This window comes from Dipteris shenzhenensis, chromosome 14, assembly GCF_047967505.1.
Source record: "Dipteris shenzhenensis isolate YYH24624 ecotype China chromosome 14, Dip_SZ_1.0, whole genome shotgun sequence".
NCBI lineage: Eukaryota > Viridiplantae > Streptophyta > Polypodiopsida > Gleicheniales > Dipteridaceae > Dipteris > Dipteris shenzhenensis.
Window position 1 is genome coordinate 10,265,926 of NC_141609.1, and position 19,969 is coordinate 10,285,894.

A 19,969-nucleotide genomic window follows, 5' to 3' on the forward strand; every position below is an offset into this window, starting at 1 on the left:
TGATAACTGTAGTTTCTTACATTTCATGGATTAGACTCTAAAAGTCGAAAATGAGATATATTTCCAAAATAATTGAGTACTCAAATAACTTTATTCTACGACAAACTGAATTTTTCTCAAACAATTAACCAGTTACTTTGATTTGGGTTACTTCACACATCTGGGTTCATCTTGAGCTATAGAATTGCATGCATAGTGAAGACAAGCTTATATGTAAGCTTAACTAAACTGAAGTGTGAATTTAGGCCTATTAACTAAATTCCAAAGGATGGGGTACTTGATTGAGCAAATTCATGTTTATAGGGAAAAGTGAACTTGTTGGAAAGCAATTGTGTTTTGACAAAATCTAGGATGATACAGGGAGTGAGTGATTTATGCCTTCACCTACAAGCACATGTTGCAGGGTGCTTGTATAAACTCTATGAGAAATATCTCCAAGCCTTTCCTTGAGTGATTGAAGCTTCTGAGACTCTCTGTCAACCCCAGTTTAGATATGACCACTTGTCTGAGTGCACTTCATATTTTTCAGCATTTCTTTGAATTTCAAAAGGAAATAAATTTTATATGTTATTATACGACCCTGTATGGTTTCATGGATGATAAGAAGAACAGAGTGTTTTATGAACATGGTGGTAAACCATCTTGGACTAATTATTGGAAGCCATTCTTTCACAGTGCAAAACCTCTTTTAACTGGGACAGAGGACAGAAAGACTGGGAGGTTAGGTGCAGCTTCTGCTGTTGAAGCACTTCCTGCTGCAGAATTGAATGTAAAAGAAACTCCATTACTTGAATATACGGCAAACAACTTCAAGGAGCTCTCTTTTTCTGCTGAAGCCCTTCCTGCTGCAGGCAGAGATCTTGTAGGGACAGATTTACTTGAATATTCTGCACAGGATTCCAAGGAGCTCTCCTTTTCTGAAGGATCTCCACATGTTGCTGAAGATGTTAGTAAAGCATATGCTCTCAATTGTGGTGATCAAAATTTACAAGCTCATTATCAAATAGGAAATGATTGCAAGTTCTATGTTGAAGAACCTGCATCACCTGAACAAGAACATATAGAGGAGATTATGGACATTGAAGACATGGGGGGAAAGGAGGAGTACATATATGATAGGCCTTCTGACTATTGTGACCAGTTTCTAGCAGATACATTGCCTCTAGTTCAATCAAATATTCCATGCAGACGTTCAGGTGATGAAGAGAGTTCTTCGCACAAAGACATCGAAAGTGGTGACAACCCATTGAGTATTTCTGACAACCCATTGAGTATTTCATTGAGTCCTGGTCTTAGTGGTTCACTTTCCAATACAGAGTACTCTTGCTGTCAGTCTCAATGCAGCAATTTGGGTGACAAACATCTCGGAGAATTGGTAGCAACTTCACCAGCACCTTCATCAGAATACAAATGTGCTCTATCTGAGATTGATAGACCTCCATATCAGTCTGATATTATTGCAGAACAAGCATCAAATGCAATTGTACCGGTGCCTTTTGAAGAAGCGCAAATCCCGGTTCCAAAACTTAAGAATATTGGTCGCCTTCGTACTGTCCATTTTGTGTAAGTCAATTTACAATGTACCATTAAATGTTTGGTATTTTTTAATACCACAGAATTTTCTGTGGTGTTATTTGGTTTCATTTAGTCTCTTTCCATGTTATCATTCAGCAAACATATTGAGATTGTTTTTTCTTACTTGCAGTTACGAGCTTCCAGATAATCACGCATTATTAGCGGAGGTAATCAATGTTTAGCTTGCTTCCTGTTCTGTGGTTCTTAAGCAGAGATATAAAGTGGGGATTTATAGCGCTTTCTAAAACATGTTTTTTCAATACATCTATCAACAGTTGGAAGCCCGTGAAAAAGATGATCCATGTTTCTATCTGCTTGCAATCTGGAGCCCAGGTAGTTCATCTTTTCCATCTTAGTCCTTTTAAAAACAAACAAAAAAGCCTTATTTGTATCATATTTAGGCTAATTCTTGTAGATTTGTAGCTATTAAATGATATGGCAACTCCTAGAAGTTTCTATAAAAGCCTTTATTATTGCCCGTGACAAAGAGGATCCTTGTTTTATCTTGCAATCTGCCCTGGTGGTTCATCTTTTCATCCCTGACTCTTACCAAATATACAATCCAAATGCTTTCTCTCCTAGGTTTAAAGTTACAGAGGATGAACAATCAAACAGCGCAAGCTTGACAGTCCCATCGTCTCCTTAAGACCACAACCATTATCGAGCCAAGATATGTTTGACCGCCCAACCTCAAATAATACCATGGTTGAGAGATCTTTTTGCGTACATTGATGTTCTTTAATTGATTCAAATTGATGTCAGGTAAGGCATTTGTGCTTTTATTTCTTGACATTACCGTCTCAAGTCAAGAAGGACACTTAAGGCAGACCTGATCTAGAAAGTATCACAATTTCCCTTCTATGGAATCGGTTCCACTTAAGAAGCCTTTAATACCTTTTTTAAGTAGCCTTCTATGTTTCAATTGTTTGTAAAAAGCTTCCAAAGAAAGGACCTTTGCTTGAATATGGCCATACGTAGGTTGATTTAGAGCTATCAACTTCACAATCAAACACTTATTGTTAAAAGGAAAAGAAACTATCCGAGGTAATGTTCCCAATCTCTTCCTAGGATCTCTTCCACCTCTCTCCCCTGTTTCCTCCAAAAAAGGGAAAGAGAAGTGAATGTGACTCCCAAAGGAAGACCCACACTTGACTTGGTGCACCTTCAGAACATCCCCCCCCCCCCCCCCCCCCCCCCTTATACGTCGCCGCTCCTCCTTTTGTGGATCACTAATCCGTGATTAGTAGACATTAGAACATTATTATATATATTGTACGTCAATAGTGTAACATGTATTTATATTATGAGGGACACCGGCTGAATTATTATGGCAGTGGATCATCTGAGTAGATAGAGCTAGTCAAGCTAGAGCCACTGCTTCAAACGGCATCAAATTTGGACATGTAACACTTATTCTATTATAAGAATGTGCACACACATGTCTAGTTCCTAGGAGCAATAGGAAGGGAAGTGGGTCATAGGTTAAGGGTAGGTCTAAATGGGAAGATGGAACTTGAGCAATCTCAAGGAACATTAAGGAAAAGGTATCCCCCTTCATTGTGGAGCTTACGTAGCATTCTATCTATTCACCTTGCATTCATCCGCCATCTCTCTCCCACCTTGCATGTAGGTCGAAAAGAGAAACAAGTACTCTCATGAGGGCGCTTTGCACACATTGTAATCTTGCGAAATCTTCTTCACATTTGTATTAGAGCAGTGAAAATCCACGACCGGGACAAAAAGAGAAAGAGGAGGAAAAGAGAGAGCGACAGCACACACGGGACCTCTGCACGGGCAGCCATAGGGACAGGCACCACATGTGCGATGTGGAGGCCTACACAACCACACGGATGAACCAGGAAAGTCCATTCGTCTAAAATTGAAAGTGGGTGCGAGAGGCTGATTTCTGAGTTTTGGATCAGGAGCGTGTCTGGGGATGGGACTTCTGCTCTTCTGCCCTATAAATCCTGAATTTTGGCCGAGGCTGGGATTTCTCCTCTTCTTCCCTGTAAATCCCAAATTTTGGAGGTCTTGAGGTAAGGGCTTTCTCTAAAAATTGTGCTGCTGGACGGGGGGCGGGGTGTCCTAACGAGGTGGCTCCCCCCTAAAACCCTTAAATCATGAGGAAAAGAGACCCCCCCGTTCTCCCCACGGGAAGTCGGTTTGGAACAAGATTTTAAGGGAGATCCACCCACCAAGTACCCCCTATAATGGTGTCTCGAGCTCCAAGCCACTCAAAACAAGTAGCCCAAATGGAGTGTACCAGTTTACAGCATGAAAACAAGGAAGAAAAGCCAAAAGAGAAGGAAGAAGAGCTTATTTCAAGTGGTTTTTCAACAGAATCAAAGTGGGAGTTAAGTACCACAAACTCTATAACACTTGACTTTTGCTGTAAAATAAACCCCTTTTCTGAAATTACAGCAAGTCATTTTCTCTCTTGTATCACTAAAAGGAAAGAATGGAAGGGGAAGGGAGATTTTCTCTCGTCCTTTTTCCTCCATTACTGGAAGGGGATAGGGAGAGAAGACCATCACTTCCTATTGACGAACAGAGTTTAGATGAGAGCTACACACATATTGAGTATGATAACCCACACATAGAAATATCTTCATCTCTCCTTCAAGAACCTCTTGATAGGGAGTTCTCCTTTAAACATGAAGGGAGAAATGAGTCCCTCCAAGAGCAAGGCGCTGAGTTTATGCCTTTAACTCAACATCCCATACACATGGATTATAATCCAAGTGCAAGAGGGAGAGAGGAGTCTCCCGTTGATAAGTTGGTTTCTTAGCTTAGTAATATGATTTTATTTTATTTTTTGGCAAAAAGAGACTTCTATTAAGTATTAAAGAAAACCGTTAGAGCAAGCTCCATACGGGATACACCATGCATTGCATGAAAAGCTCAAAAGCCAAAAAGAAAGGATTGGGGCTGATAGTGCCATCTCAATCATGTAGAACCCTCTGAGAAAAAGGGAGAACCCCTCCAAACTCGTAGTAATATGATTGAATAGTCCATTATGACAAAATTTGAGACTAAGAGAGTGCTGAACTTTGGCCATGAAGATTTAAGCACCCTCTCGAAGAGATCCAAATTCCAACCCCAAGAGAGAATAGAATTCCCAAAATATGTTTTTGATTCGCTATTTTGAGCTTATTTTTCCCACTGATCTTGAGAAGCTTACTCTTGCCATACTGCATCCATAGAAGGATGCTTTGATATGGTGGCCTTATTATAAACGAGAAAAGAGACTATTCTTCAATGGTCCAAGTTTGTAGAGCAATTGAAGGCCACTTTCATGCCTCCAAGGCATGAAGAAGAATTGACCTTCCATTGGAAAAGGTTTAGGCAATTCGATAACAAGAGGAGCTTAAACATTAGGGGTTTAGATATCTTATGGTTTTGGTTCTTTGCTATGGTTTGACAAGTCAGAAGAATCGAACTCAAGGTGGTGACTTGGAGAGAGGAACCTTATTGCTCTACATAGGCCAATGAGATGAAACATCTTAGATATCATTTTTTTGTCTCATGTACATGTCTCTCCTTGGATACTATATCTTACACTTTGGTAGACCTTTTTGAGTTTTTGAAAAAGCCCTCAAACCTTGACTTATATGATCATGGTCATGCCAATATTTTGTGATATGTATATATAAAATCTCTATTGCCTTTGAACATCTTGGTGCCCTTACCTTTTCCCCCTTTTACTTCAAGTACATCTTCATAGAATGGTGCACTCCATGCTAGCTTGGGGGCTAAAATTCAAGCTATGATTAGTGATAGCTAGGCTTCTCTATGTTTGGACTGTCACTTTGGCCCTTACTTAAGAAGAAACATTGTACATGTAGGGTAGGTGGGGAGCACAGTCTAATCTATTGAGCAGTTCTTATGACAGTCCAAGTCTTAGCTTAATGAATTTTGCCTTTGACAAATGCCACAATTTTGATATACGTTTCATAGGAACAAATAGGCCTTTAGATGATCCTTTGAGCTTGAGGGACTCTCCAGTTGGTATATGCGCTTAAGGGGATTTACTTCTTAAACTTGTTAATGGGCTGGTAATTACAGTGGTCACACTAAATAAAAACCAATCAAAGACCATGTTTGCATCTTCTTGATATTATCAACTTTTGTAGAAGGAGAAAATCATTATTTTGGAAAACAAGAAACCTTATTTCGATAGAGGCCCAGGTTTTTCCCTTGGGGTATGTAAGGAGTTTCACATGCTTGCATCTTTTTGATATTATCAATTTCTGTCGATTTCTTCCCTTGGGGTATGCAGGGAGTTTCACATGTTCCATCTTTGTGATATTATTAACTTTTGTAGAAGCAGAAGATCATTGAGAAAATTCATTTCAATAGTCCCGAGTTTTTTTGGGACCAAACTATTCTTTGCATGAAGAGGAAGCTTTTCTTTCCTTGGGTATGTAAAGGAGTTTTGTGATTTGTTTAAGGATCATACTTGCTTCTGTGCAAGTAGGATGTTTTGAGATTTGTCTTTTATTTTTTAATGTTTAGAGAGCATCATCAAAAGCGATGAAAGATCTTTGATTTATCTTTAAAATCTAAATGTAGGTCAATTGTCTCTCTTTTGGGGAAAAAGCAAACAAAACCGTATTGCTAACTCTTTCATGTGTGTCCGTTGCAGGCGAAACTCCAGAGTCACAACAAGAAATTGATGATGTTTGCAAGGAAGACTCTTGCAAGTCATCTGTTGATGATACATTAGGGCAAGATGATACGGTGTCTGGGACTCTTTTGGTAAATGTTTTCTTACAGCATCATATAAAATGTGTACAAAGGTTATTGGTAAACACTTTGCAAGTGTTGGTTTCTTTAGTGTTGCTTCTAAAAATTTCTATATTATTCATATAAAATATGTCTTTCTATAAGAACACAAATCCACAATGTACAATTCCAACTTGGACCTCACAAGCTTGTTCAAACTCTTCTTGCTAATTCAACTTGCATTGAACCATACTTGGGGGGTCACTCATAAATACCTAAGCGTAACATGTGGGTCTAACAAAGGGATTTTAAATCTTTTTTTTGCATTTTTTTGAACATACGTAAGGATACATTTCATTTAGATCATCTTGGTTATGTGATGTTGTTACATGTTTCCAATTCTAGCCTCCACCACCTAATAGGTAAAGTTCATGATGACGTTTTGAGATCTGCCCCTTCTTTGCCATTCCCTGGTGGTCATACTCCCCACCATCCTTCCCTTCTCCTTGGCCTTCCCTTTGCTCTATGTGTGCAACCAGCCCCTATCAGCCCCGCTGCTCCTTCCCCAGCCCACTCTTCCCCCAAGCCTGCTCCTACTCTGTGCCTTCCTCCTTCCTTTCCTTCTCCACCCCTGTCTGAGGGGGGGGTTCCTAACACTTCCAGAAGTATTATCGGAGGCCTAGGGCCACTGGTGCGACAAGCGAGTAAGACATGCCATAAGTGTCACTGATGGTACGTAGGCGAGTGCTAGTCGATGGTGTCAACTATGTGCAAGCGGTACAAGTGCTGAAGTGATGTGAGCAAGAAGACGACCAAAGCGGAACAACATCATAAAAGCCAACCCTCGACATGAACGGCAAAGAACTTCAACCACATGACACAAGTCTGTTGTACCAGGTGAAGGGAGAGGAGGGGAGGAGAACACAACGGAAAGAGATTTTAGAGTAGCGAGCAGAGATGGGGAGTAGCATAATTCATTAGAAAGCAAGATGACTGATACACCCGGAGAATATACACATGAGACGAGCTCTTGACTCTAGCCTCTCACTCCTTCACTCATGCCTCTCGCCCCTGCCAGAATGTCCTTTCCCCTCTCCCCTTTCTCGCTCTTCACCTTCTCCTCCTTTGCTCCACCCCCCGCTGCCAATCTCCTTTCCTTCTTCCTATTGGATGTCTTCTTGCATCCTTAGGCATCCTTAGCCATTCCACCGTTTGTGGGCCGCTCTGCCCTTGATGGCTTCCACAACACTCCAGCCCGCAGTGAATCCCGTGCTCCATGTGTTCTCCTGTCTATTCCATGCGCTCCTGACACTAGTTGGTTGCGAGGGTTGGTGCACCACCTATACCTCTTAACTGTTGGACTGCTTCCCCTGTGCACCAACGAGTACCGCCTGTGCGCCTGTGCACTCTGCTGGACTGCTTCCCATGTGCACCAACAGGTGTACCCCGTGCACCATTGCACCATCTAGACTGCTTCCCATGTGCACCAACATGTATATCCCGTGTACCATTGCGCCAGTACTTCCCTCTGATCAACTTTGACCATGGTGGGTCGAGGTTGAGGTTTGGCACTCTTCAGTCATGTATTGCTTCCGTCATACCCAAGTCATGTCCAGGTCAAGTCATGTCCAAGTCATGTCCATGTCATGTCATGTCCAAGTCATGTCAAGTCATGACACGATGCGACTAGGTAAGGTGACCATGATGTGACCCAGGTGTGACTCTTGGTGGGAGTCCTGGAGACTTTGAGTACAACAGATCCCCCGCCACTATCATTCACCATCCCGGTGAATGACTGAGGGTCCGTGTGAGAGAAAGTTAAGTATAAATTACAAATAAGAAAGTGACCTTGTGGCTGACATCCCGAAACTGAAAAGAAAGGGCTCATGGCCTTACAACTGTAAAACTGAAATAAAACTGGCTCATGGCCATACAACTCCAAAATTCCTTTATTTACATGAGAACTGTAGAATCCAAATGTACAGAGCGTGGGTGTGGTGGGTGTGCTGATGTTGTTGGGCTGGTCTTTGCCTCTTCCTCAACTGTGTCCATGAGGTTGCAGATGTCCTCGTATTTGGATTTATATCTATGGTAGCCAAACGTGTAATGATCACATCGAGATTTGAGAGCAGCATTTTCAGCTTGCAGCCCATGGAACTCGTCCTGCAACTTGGAATGTGAAACTTGGAGACGGTCCTCCTCGAGAATCTGCTTCATCTGACTCTGCACCACCTCCACCTATTGATCCACAGTATGCTTGTCCTCTGCCAGTGAGGTGTATCTGTCCTGTAGGGCTGCAAGCTCCCTCTGGATCTTAGCTGTTGGGCTGAATGATTGTCCTCCAAAACTTTCTTGCTGGCTGTCCATTTTGCCTCCTTCGCCGCAAGACACTGCTGAAACTCGTCTTGTTGAGTTTTCCACACAACTTCCCACTCCGCTTCTTTCACCTGTAATGTTGTATCCCATTCTTTATGCACGCTGGCTACCAGCTTCTCATGTTCCAAGCGGAGGTGTTGCTTCTGTGACAGAAGCTTGCAAACCTAACCCGTAGTATTAAAGAGGGAGGCACCCATCTGAATGAAGCTATCAACTATAATGCACTGAGCCATATGAAGGGATCTTTTAGCCCATGCATACCTGTCCCAATAGGTCATTCGGTCAGCCATGTCAATGAGTTCGCCATATTCCTCGAAGGCTGCTTTCATCCCTTCTTGCTCTGGGTCCTCGAGAGCTGCCACTGGAGCCAGTGTGTCGATGTCTAGGTAACAACTTGGAGTTCGGGATGCTTTCTTGTTGGAAGCGATTGTCTCTTGCAAGGGAAGTGTGAAAATTTGGTCCAGGTCCTCCTTCTCCATGCAAACAGGAGACCGCTTCCGCTTTAATGCATACAGCAGCCGTTTGTGTTCCTGGCTCTGTTCCTCTATCTGGGCCTCATGGGTGAATAGATCTCCTGAGGAGGATGCGAAGTAGATATCCAACATATCATTCTGAGGAAATGGAGGACAATCAGCTTGAAAAGGTATCTTACCCCCAGCAAAAATAACCTCGCCAGGTTGAGTTTCCAGTAGGTCTTGTTCAGCAGCCTCCATACTCGGCCTCTCCACCACGAGATCCCAAGGCAGAGGTCCCTGCTGCCATAACTTCTGTCGATGGATCCCCCTGAGTTGTGGGACCAATGTCCGTATCTTTGCACCCTACTGACCATGATGAGATGATCGGAGGGGGAATGGTCATGACTGCGGGGGAGGTAAGTGGTAATGTCATGCCATGGTGGGTGAGACCTGAGGAGGGGCAGGGGAGTGACTAAAAGAACATCATCAGGGAAATCAAAATCTGCCTCGAAGGGGATGGATGGAGAGGCAACTCCTGCATGAGCAACGGATGACAAAGCTCCAGAGGCTGGTCCAAGAGGGGATGGCTCAGAAACCTGTGCTGCAGATGTGGGTGGAGCAAGAGTGGGTATGGAGACTGGAGAGGAAGCGGGGACAGAGCCTGATGCAGCAGAGGCAGAGGATGCTGGGGCCGCACTAAGAGCCAGTGGAGCTTATCTCAAGTGGGGAACCATAGGGGCGAAAGGTGGACGGTGAGGAGAAGATGAAGTATGTGAAGGTGGAGGAAAAAGTACAGGTGTTGCAGCCCGCCACTGGTGCAAGAGGTAGGTGAGGTGAGGTCCACAAGTACATGTGTGTGTGCCTGTGCGTGTGCGATTTCGAACAGTGGCCCGGAATGTTGAATAGAAGAGGGATGCAAAATCATACTGAGTGATGGTGACGAGAGCATTGAGAGCAGGACGGATACCTTTCGTGATGTAGTAATGCCTAGGTGCTGAATAGAAGCGAGTGAAGAAGTAGCGAGTGATCACTGCTTCTCTGCTTCCACCTTCCAAAACCTTTTTGCAATCATATCTCCTTCTGTTGGGTTTGCACTGTGAAAGAAATGAAAGCAGATGTGGTGAATCGTCAGGAGGAGGCTGAATAGGGAGAGCAGGGAGCCCCATGTACTGTGAGACCAAATTGGGTGTGAGAAGCTGCGTGGAGCCCATGAACTCAAAAGTGTCTATGATAGAGTCATAAGATCTGATGAATTCTGTACACAGTTCCACATCCACAGGAGGGAAGATGACCTTGTCGAACTCAGTTAGACAAAGGGTCTGGATCTCTGAAGATGTCAACACCGAGGATAGTTTGAGGTTTGGATCCAGAAGAGGTTTAAACATAACCCGAATGTGGGAGAGAGGAGGGGTGGTTATCGAAGGGCTCTGTATCTCTGTTGGCCCACCCGACCGTTCTGAATGTGGTCTCTGTGCAGAGGGGGTGTAATCTGAGCCCCCATGGTCGGAAGAAGAGGCACTGGAGCTCTGAGAGTGGGAAAGAACCTCCCGCTACTGTCTTGATTGCGGTGGCTCTCCATCCGAGATGATAGTGATGTCCGGACCAAGATATGGATGCATCACTGATGAAGTCGGCCCTGCTAATGAAGTTGGCCCTACTGATGAAGTTGGCCTTGCTGATGAAGTTAGCTCTGCTGATGAAGTCGGCTTGGCTGATGTAGTCAGCCCTGCTGTAGAGGTTGTAGGCATGGGTGAGGTCATGTGCACTGCAGAGGCTACCTGAGACATCATGGCAATATAGAAAGGGGTGAAGAGCTTATCTCTGGGCAACCGTGGCTTATACTTGGGCTTCTTCTTGAGCATGAAGGAGAAACAAGATGTGAAGTAGGAGAAACAAGATGTGAAGTAGAAGCTAATGACGAAGCAGGAAGCAGAGCTGATGACGAAACAAGAAGGTGAGTGATGACAAAGCAGGAAGGTGAGCTGATGACGAGGCAAGAAGGGAAGCAGGAAAAGGAGGGAAGCTGATGTCGAAGCAGGAGGTGAGCTGATGACAGGAAGGTCAGGAAAGGAAAGGGAACTGATGACGAAGTAGGAAGTGAGATGAGGACAAGAAGGGGAGCTGAAGCAGGAAGGTGAGCTGATGATGAGGCTAGAAAAGAAGCAGGAAAGGAAGGGGAGGTGATGACGAAGTAGAAGTGAGATGATGAGAGGAAGGGGAGCTGAAGCAGGAAGGTGAGCTGAAGCAGGAAGGTGAGCTGACGACGAGGCTAGAAAGGAAGCAGGAAAGGAAGGGGAGCTGATGACGAAGTAGAAGTGAGATGATGACAGGAAGGGAAGCTGAAGCAGGAAGGTGAGCTGATGACGAGGCTAGAAAGGAAGTAGGAAAGGAAGGGGGGCTGATGACCAGGCAAGAAGGAAGTTGGCCAGGTGATAACGAGGAGGGGAGTCGATGACAAGGTCCAAGAAGGAACGTTGGCGAGGTGATAGTGAGGAGGGGAGCTGATGACGAGGTCTGCTGAGAAGGGGATTAGCAACCAGGGTGACTGCAAGGAGATGGAGTCAAGGAGAACGCAAGAGGAGAGAGATGGAGCTGGAAAAGATGGAACACAATGGAGAGGTGGCGCAAAGTGGAACAAGAGAGGTGGCGTAGTGGGTTGGAGATGGCCCAGGGTGGCGCAGAGAGTGGAGATGGCACAGGATGTGGAGGTGGGCAGGGAGCAGGAAGCTGGCACAATTCACTAGAAGAGGGGCTGCCAGGAGGTGGAGATGCGATCCAAGGCAAGATGGTGGAGCAGGGAGAGCTGCGTGCAAGCAAGAGGGCTACTGAGATGGAGTTGCGATCCAAGGCAAGGGCTGCCACGAGGAGAAGATATGTTCCAAGGCAAGATGGTGGAACGGGGTTGCCGAGTGAGATGTGTGCTGAGTGGCTGCTATTGCTGATGGAGGGAGCTGCTGCAGGAGAATTCACTGATGGAGGGGGGGGCTGCTATCGTTGATGGAGGGGCTGCTGCAGGAGAATTCGCTGATGAAGGGGGGGGGGCTCCTATTGTTGATGGAGGGGCTGCTGCCGGAGAATTCGCTGAAGGGGAGGGAGCTGAGAAGAAGTCATGCCAGCAAGAGGGACGATTTGCTTGCTGCGCATGGTTTCGTTGGAGGGGGACAGCCACGAAGACACAACCAAAGAGAGCCAAATTTAGGAAGGTAAGCCAAAAATAGCATGAGTGGGCTGTAAGATGCGATGGATGAGCTAATCCCTAGGATCTATGCTGAGTTTAACCAAGTGCTAAATATAGCACTGGTGGGAATTGGGAGGTGAGATGAAGGACCTACGCTGAATTTGGCGGCTAAATATAGCCCTGGTGGGAGGTGGGAATTGGGAGGTGAGATGAAGGACCTATGCTGAATTTGGCAGCTAAATATAGCCCTGGTGGGAGGTGGGAGGTGAGAGAAAAAGCGATGTGCACAAGTGGTATTATTTGAGTGGATAATTTGAATATTCTACGACTTGAGAGATGGAAGGATGACTATTCTAGAAGGGTCCCATGGTGGATAGGGTTGGACAAGGAATAACCAAGGGTGGGTGAACTTAGTATGAACAAGGGGTGACATTGGTGTGAACAGGGATGACAGAAAAGTGAATATGGGGTCACACAGAGGTGAACATGGGAGGGATGACATAGGAGGGAACATAGGTGAACTAGGGGTGAACTAGGAGTGAACATGGGTGACAAGAGAGGTCAACATGGGGAGGTGACATAGGAGTGAACAGGGGTGACCTAGAGCTGAACAGGGTTGACCTAGAGGTGAACATGGGTGACACAAAGGTGAACATGGGGTGAACATGGTCGACAAAGAGGTGAACATGGGGAGGTGACATAGGAGTGAACAGGGGTGACCTAGAGGTCAATAGGAGTGACCTAGACGTGAACATGGGTGACAGAGAGGTGAACATGGGGAGGTGACATAGGAGTGAACATGGGTCACATAGGAGTGAACAGGGGTGACCTAGAGGTAAACATGGGTGACACAGAGGTGAACATGAGATGAACATGGGTGACAAAGAGGTGAACATGGGGAGGTGACATAGGAGTGAACAGGGGTGACAAAGATGGAAGGATGACTATTCTAGAAGGGTCCCATGGTGGACAGGGTTGGACAAGGAATAACCAAGGGTGGGTGAACTTAGTATGAACAAGGGGTGACATTGTTGTGAACAAGGATGATAGAAAAGTGAATATGGGGTCACACAGAGGTGAACATGGGAGGGATGACATAGGAGGGAACATAGGTGAACTAGGGGTGAACTAGGAGTGAACATGGGTGACAAGAGAGGTCAACATGGGGAGGTGACATAGGAGTGAACAGGGGTGACCTAGAGGTGAACATGGGTGACACAGAGGTGAACATGAGATGAACATGGGTGACAAAGAGGTGAACATGAGATGAACATGGGTGACAAAGAGGTGAACATGGGGAGGTGACATAGGAGTGAACAGGGGTGACCTAGAGGTGAATAGGGGTGACCTAGAGGTGAACATGGGTGACAGAGAGGTGAACATGGGGAGGTGACATAGAAGTAAACAGGGGTGACATAGGAGTGAACAGGTGTGACCTAGAGGTGAACAGGGGTGACCTAGAGGTGAACAGGGGTGACAGAGAGGTGAACATGGGAAGGAGACATAGGAGTGAATAGGGGTGACCTAGGAGTCAACAGAGGTGACTTGGAGGTGAACATGGGTGACCTAGAGGTGAACATGGGGAGGTGACATAGGAGTGAACAAGGGTGACCTAGGAGTGAACATGGGTGACTTGGAGGTGAACATGGGTGACCTAGAGGTGAACATGGGGAGGTGACATAGGAGTGAACAGGGGTGACATAGGAGTGAATAGGTGTGACCTAGAGGTGAATAGGGGTGACCTAGAGGTGAACAAAGATGACACAAAGGTGAACATGGGAAGGTGACATAGGCCTAGGAGTGAACAGGGGTGACTTGGAGGTGAACATGGGTGACCTAGAGGTGAACATGGGGAGGTGACATAGGAGTGAACAGGGGTGACCTAGGAGTGAACAGGGGTGACTTGGAGGTGAACATGGGTGACCTAGAGCTGAACATGGGGAGGTGACATAGGAGTGAACAGGGGTGACCTAGGACTGAACAGGGGTGACTTGGAGGTGAACAGGGTGACCTAGAGGTGAACAGGGGTAATTTAGAGGTGAACATGGGTGACACAGAGGTAAACATGGGGTGAACATAGGTGACAAAGAGGTGAACATGGGGAGGTGACATAGGAGTGAATAGGGGTGACCTAGAGGTGAATAGGGGTGACCTACAGGTGAACAGGGGTGACAGAAAGGTGAACATGGGGAGGTGACATAGGAGTAAACAGGGGTGACATAGGAGTGAACCGGGGTGACCTAGGAGTGAACAGGGGTGACTTGGAGGTGAACAGGGGTGACCTAGAGGTGAACAGGGGTGACATAGAGGTGAACATGAGGAGGTGACATAGGAGTGAACAGGGGTGACATAGGAGTGAAGAGGTGTGACCTAGAGGTGAACAGGGGTGACCTAGAGGTGAACATGGGTGACACAGGGGTGAACATGGGTGACAAAGAGGTGAACATGGGGAGGTGACATAGGAGTGAATAGGGGTGCCCTAGAGGTGAACAAGGGTGACCTAGAGGTGAACAGGGGTGACAGAGAGGTGAACATGGGGAGGTGACATAGGAGTGAACAGGGGTGACATAAGAGTGAACAGGGCTGACCTAGGAGTGAACAGGGGTGACTCGGAGGTGAACAGCGGTGACCTAGAGGTGAACGGGGGTGACCTAGAGGTGAATGGGGGTGACAGAGAGGTGAACATGGGGAGGTGACATAGTAGTGAACAGGGGTGACATAGGGGGTGACCTAGAGGTGAACAGGGGTGACCTAGAGGTGAACATGGGTGACAGAGAGATGAACATGGGGAGGTGACATAGGAGTGAACAGGGGTGACATAGGAGTGAACAGGTGTGACCTAGAGGTAAACAGGGGTGACCTAGAGGTGAACAGGGGTGACACAGAGGTGAAGATGGGAAGGTGACATAGGAGTGAACAGGGTGACCTAGGAGTGAACAGGGTGACCTAGGAGTGAACAGGGGTGACTTGAGGTGAACAGGGGTGACCTAGAGGTGAACATGGGGAGGTGACAGGCGTGAACAGGGGTGACCTAGGAGTGAATAGGGGTGACTTGGAGGTGAACATGGGTGACCTAGAGTTGAACATGGGGAGGTGACATAGGAGTGAACAGGGGTGACCTACGAGTGAACAGGGGTGACTTGGAGGTGAACAGGGGTGACCTAGAGGTGAACAAGGGTGACCTAGAGGTGAACATGGGTGACAGAGAGGTGAACATGGGGTGAACATGGGTGACAAAAAGGTGAACATGGGGAGGTGACATAGGAGTGAACAGGGGTGACCTAGAGGTCAAAAGGGGTGACCTAGAGGTGAACATGGGTGATAGAGAGGTGAACATGGGGAGGTGACATAGGAGTGAACAGGGGTGACATAGGAGTGAACAGGTGTGACCTAGAGGTGAACAGAGGTGAACACGGGTGACACAAAGGTGAACATAGGAAGGTGACATAGGAGTGAACAAGGGTGACCTAGGAGTGAACGGGGTGACCTAGAGGTGAACATAGGTGACAGAGAAGTGGACATGGGGAGGTGACATAGGAGTGAACAGGGGTGACCTAGGAGTCAACAGGGGTGATTTGGTGGTGAACATGTGTGACCTAGAGGTGAACATGGGGAGGTGACATAGGAGTGAACAGGTGTGACCTAGAGGTAAACAGGGGTGAAACAGGGGTGACCTAGAGGTGAACAGGGGTGACACAAAGGTGAACATGGGAAGGTGACATAGGAGTGAACAGGGGTGACCTAGGAGTGAACAGGGGTGACCTAGAGGTGAACAGGGGTGATAGAGAGGTGAACATGGGGAGGTGACATAGGAGTGAACAGGGGTGACCTAGGAGTGAACAGGGGTGATTTGGAGGTGAACATGGGTGACCTAGAGGTGAACATGGGGAGGTGGCATAGGAGTGAACAGGGGTGACCTAGGAGTGAACAGGGGTGACCTAGAGGTGAACATGGGTGACAGAGAGGTGAACATGGGGAGGTGACATAGGAGTGAACAGGGGTGACCTAGGAGTGAACAGGGTGGGGTGACCTAGGAGTGAACAGGGGTGGGGTGACCTAGGAGTGAACAGGGTGACCTGGAGGTGAAGATGGGTGAACAGAGGTTCAACCTAAGTGACAGGGGTGAAGAGAGATTAAGGAGAAGTGTGTGCCAGAGAAGGCAAGGGCTGTTTCCGTCTTGCCAGAGAAGGAGAAACTCAGTTTTTATTGATCTCCCACCAAAGAGCGCAACTGGGCAGACAGTAGAAGCTTGACAGGGTTAGGAAAGGGAATACATTGTTTTTTTTTTTTGAATAAATAAAAATTCAACTAATAGGAATGGAAATCCTTATCCAAAGAGAGAGAGTCAATGTGGATGATACTTCGTTACCCATGAGCCATTTACAGGTGCTGGTAACTTCTTGCCCTCCAAGGTGGCCAAATAAACCCCTCCACTGGGAATAATCCTTGTGATAAAGAAGGGCCCTGTCCAGCCACTGACAAATTTGGGTTTATGCTTCAGGAACTTACTGGAATATAACAAGACCAAGCTGCCAACTTGGAATTCCCTCTTCTTGAGATTTCTGTCATGCCATGCTTTCTGCCTTCTTTGCCAGACTTCCTGACCAAGGATCGCTTCACGACGATGTTCATCCAAGGCTTCAAGATCCCATAATCTCTCAAGTGTACATGCCTCCAAGTTATCATCCACTCTGCCATGACCCTAGTGGTCTTCATGTGGAACTCATAGGGCATAACCGCCTCCAAGCCGTAAACTAGCTGGAATGGTGAATATCTAGTGCTAGCCTTGTATGCTGTTCTGTAAGCAAAAAGAGCGGCTGGTAGTAGAATATCCCAATCTGCCAAGGAATGAAAGCATAACCGAGCCACAATATGAGACATGGTCCGATTGGAGCTCGAGGGTAGTATGAACTAGAGGTCTTGTGAACAATATGCAGTTGGGTGATGAGGTCAGTAATGACATCATTGAGAAAGTGGGTACCTCTGTCACTCATCAATTCCACAGGACATCCAAACCTAGAAATGATTTGATCATACAAGAATGAGGCCACAACTTGAGCAGTGCAGGTCTTCGCGGCCTTAGCCTCCACCCATTTAGTGCCATAATCAGTAGCAATCAGAGCATACTTGTTCCCTCTTCGAGTTGCAGGAGAGATGGGTCCAACAAAATCCAATCCCCATCTATAGAAGGGTGGTACAGGGCTGGATGGCTGAAGGGGAAGGTACTTCCATCAGGTAGGCTTCGGCCCCCCTCTTTGACATGAGTTGCAGCGGCGCACATAAGCATAGCAGTCTTGGAATAGCTTTGGCCACCACAACCCAGAGCGCATTATCTTTCTAGCAGTGGCCTCTGGTGCCATATGACCTCCCCCCATTCCTGAGTGAGCCTCCTAAAGGATGGCTTGTGTTTTATGAGGGAGCACGCACCTCCTTAAAATGTGGTCCTTGCCCAACTTGTACAGCTGACCCGCGATCAGTTTGAAAGGAGCAGCCTGAACAATCTGCCTCCGCTTTTGTGCTGGAGTTAACCCTTTGGGGAACTCCCCTGTAGACAACAAGTGTACACAACAAGTGTACAATGTTTGCATACCATGGGGGAAAGTAGTCCACAGCAAACATGCAATCATCTTTTGGTACTGTGGCACTGACACGGAAGAGGCCGCATCTGGAAGGTCATCATCAACTCCTATGGCTGCTTCATTGAAGAGATCCTTGACAAGTGGTCTGCTGGTTGATGCAATCGGCCTCCTCTCACTAGGATGTCAAAGTCAAACTCTTGAAATAGAAGACTCCACCTGCTCACTCTCCCCCCAAGCGTTGGTTTGTTCAGTAAGTATTTGAGAGCTTGATGATCAGTAATGATGATAAACTTACTGCCCAAGAGATAGTGCCGATACTTTGTCATGGCATAGACCATGCCCAAGCCCTCGCGTTCAGTGGTGCTATAGTTTCTTTCTGCTCCGTTGAGTTGTCTGCTTGCGAAGTACACAGGTAGGTCGAGTTTGTGCTCTTCATCTGGTTGGGCCAAAATCGCCCCAATCGCCAGCCACTTGCATCTACATGCACATGAAAAATGCATCCCATTGAGGTTGCCGCAAGATGGGTGCCTTTACTAGACGATCCTTGAGGTTGTCAAACGCCAGTTGTTGAGGTGCTGACCAGTTGAAGGACTGCTCCTGCCGAAGGAGTTCCATCAACGCCCCTGCTATGTCGACATAGGACCTAATGAATCTTCTATAATAACCCACATGTCCCAAAAAAGACTTGACTTCTCTGGGTGTGCCAGGAATAGGCAAGGTCAATATCACTTCACCTTTGCTGGGTCTGTGGTCATTCCCTTAGCCGAGACGATGTGGCCAAGGAGAACCCCTCGCAAGGCGAGGAAGAAACATTGGTCCGGATTCAAGCACAACCTAGCTTCTCTGCACTTATCAAAAACCCACCTCAACTTACTCATGTGATCAGTCTGAATAGCAGGTTCGAGGTGAGAAGCATTCTTACCATTGAACACAGAGAAGTCATCCAAGAATACCTCAAGAAACTTTCCGATGTTCTCTTGGAAGAGTTTGGTGACAAGACGTTGAAACGTGGCCGGTGCATTGCATAGACCAAAAGGCATGATCCGGTAAGCATAAGTTCCCCATTGGGTGACGAAGGTAGTCTTTAACTAATCTTGCTCTCGCACCCGAACCTGGTTATACCCAGTGTATCCATCCATGAAGGAGTAGAGAGCATGACCAGCTACGGTTTCTAGCACCTCGTCAGTGAAGGGGAAAGGAAACCTATCCCGACGTGTGGCGGTATTCAAACTCCTATAATCAACACAAACTCGGAGTTTGCCAGTCTCTCTTTTGGGCACCACTACAATGCCACTAAGCCATTCGGAGTAGTCAACAGGGTAGATTAACTCTGCTTGCTCCATCTTTTGAATATCAGCATGGACACCCTTGCCATAGTTAGGATTCATGCGATATGGTCCCCTGATCATCGGGTCTGCTTCCGGATATAGATCGATGCGATGCTCCATGAACTCAGTGGGTACTCCCTTTAAATCCTTATAAGACCAGGCAAAGACATCGACATACTCTTGAAAAAAATCAGACAATGCAGCAAGGAGATAGTCATGTTCCCAGACCCGACTGGCTACCTTAAGATGTCGTGGTTGTCCCAATGTTAAGATACCTCCAATCCCTGGCATGGTCAACCTGAGGTATGTTTCCTGATGTGGAGTTGTTCGGTTTTGCTGCTCCCACTGCTGGGTGCGCAGGAGAATCATCGAGAGAAAAACCCCCCACTACTTCATCCAAGAGCTCGGATAGGTTGGTTGGGTGTCTTCTGGAAATGATTGAGATGTAGAGGCAGCACTTGGGCCCATTCTCTTTTTTCCTTTTTGTGCTTGCTTGAGCATTCCTCTGTATGGTAGTCCAACCACCTCGTATGTAGTTTCGGGAACCTTCTGTGTCATTGGGGGGTCAGCTTCTGACATGTATAAGTCGAGTAGAACAAGGTCCGTGACATCTTCTTGTCCCTGTATGCTGTGGGCTTGCCTTGAAGGTCTGAAGTTCCAGACTCCAGTGTGAATGTGGACGGCTCCTTCAAGTTGTCCAGTCTCTTGACCCCTCCTAGGTTGGTCAATGGATTCAATAACCCTTCCAAGAGT

The 19,969-nt window shown here is 46.5% G+C and overlaps 1 protein-coding gene across 1 annotated transcript in view; it reads left to right on the forward strand.

The window, feature by feature from the left end:
* LOC147894177 (protein ROS1A-like) overlaps positions 1-19,969 on the forward strand; it is a 99,065-nt gene that overhangs the window by 52,845 nt on the left and 26,251 nt on the right. Inside the window, exons 12-15 of the mRNA XM_087384380.1 lie at positions 676-1,563; positions 1,706-1,742; positions 1,851-1,908; positions 6,221-6,333. Coding sequence (XP_087240506.1) covers positions 676-1,563; positions 1,706-1,742; positions 1,851-1,908; positions 6,221-6,333 — 1,096 coding nt within the window. The remainder of the gene's footprint in view (positions 1-675; positions 1,564-1,705; positions 1,743-1,850; positions 1,909-6,220; positions 6,334-19,969) is intronic.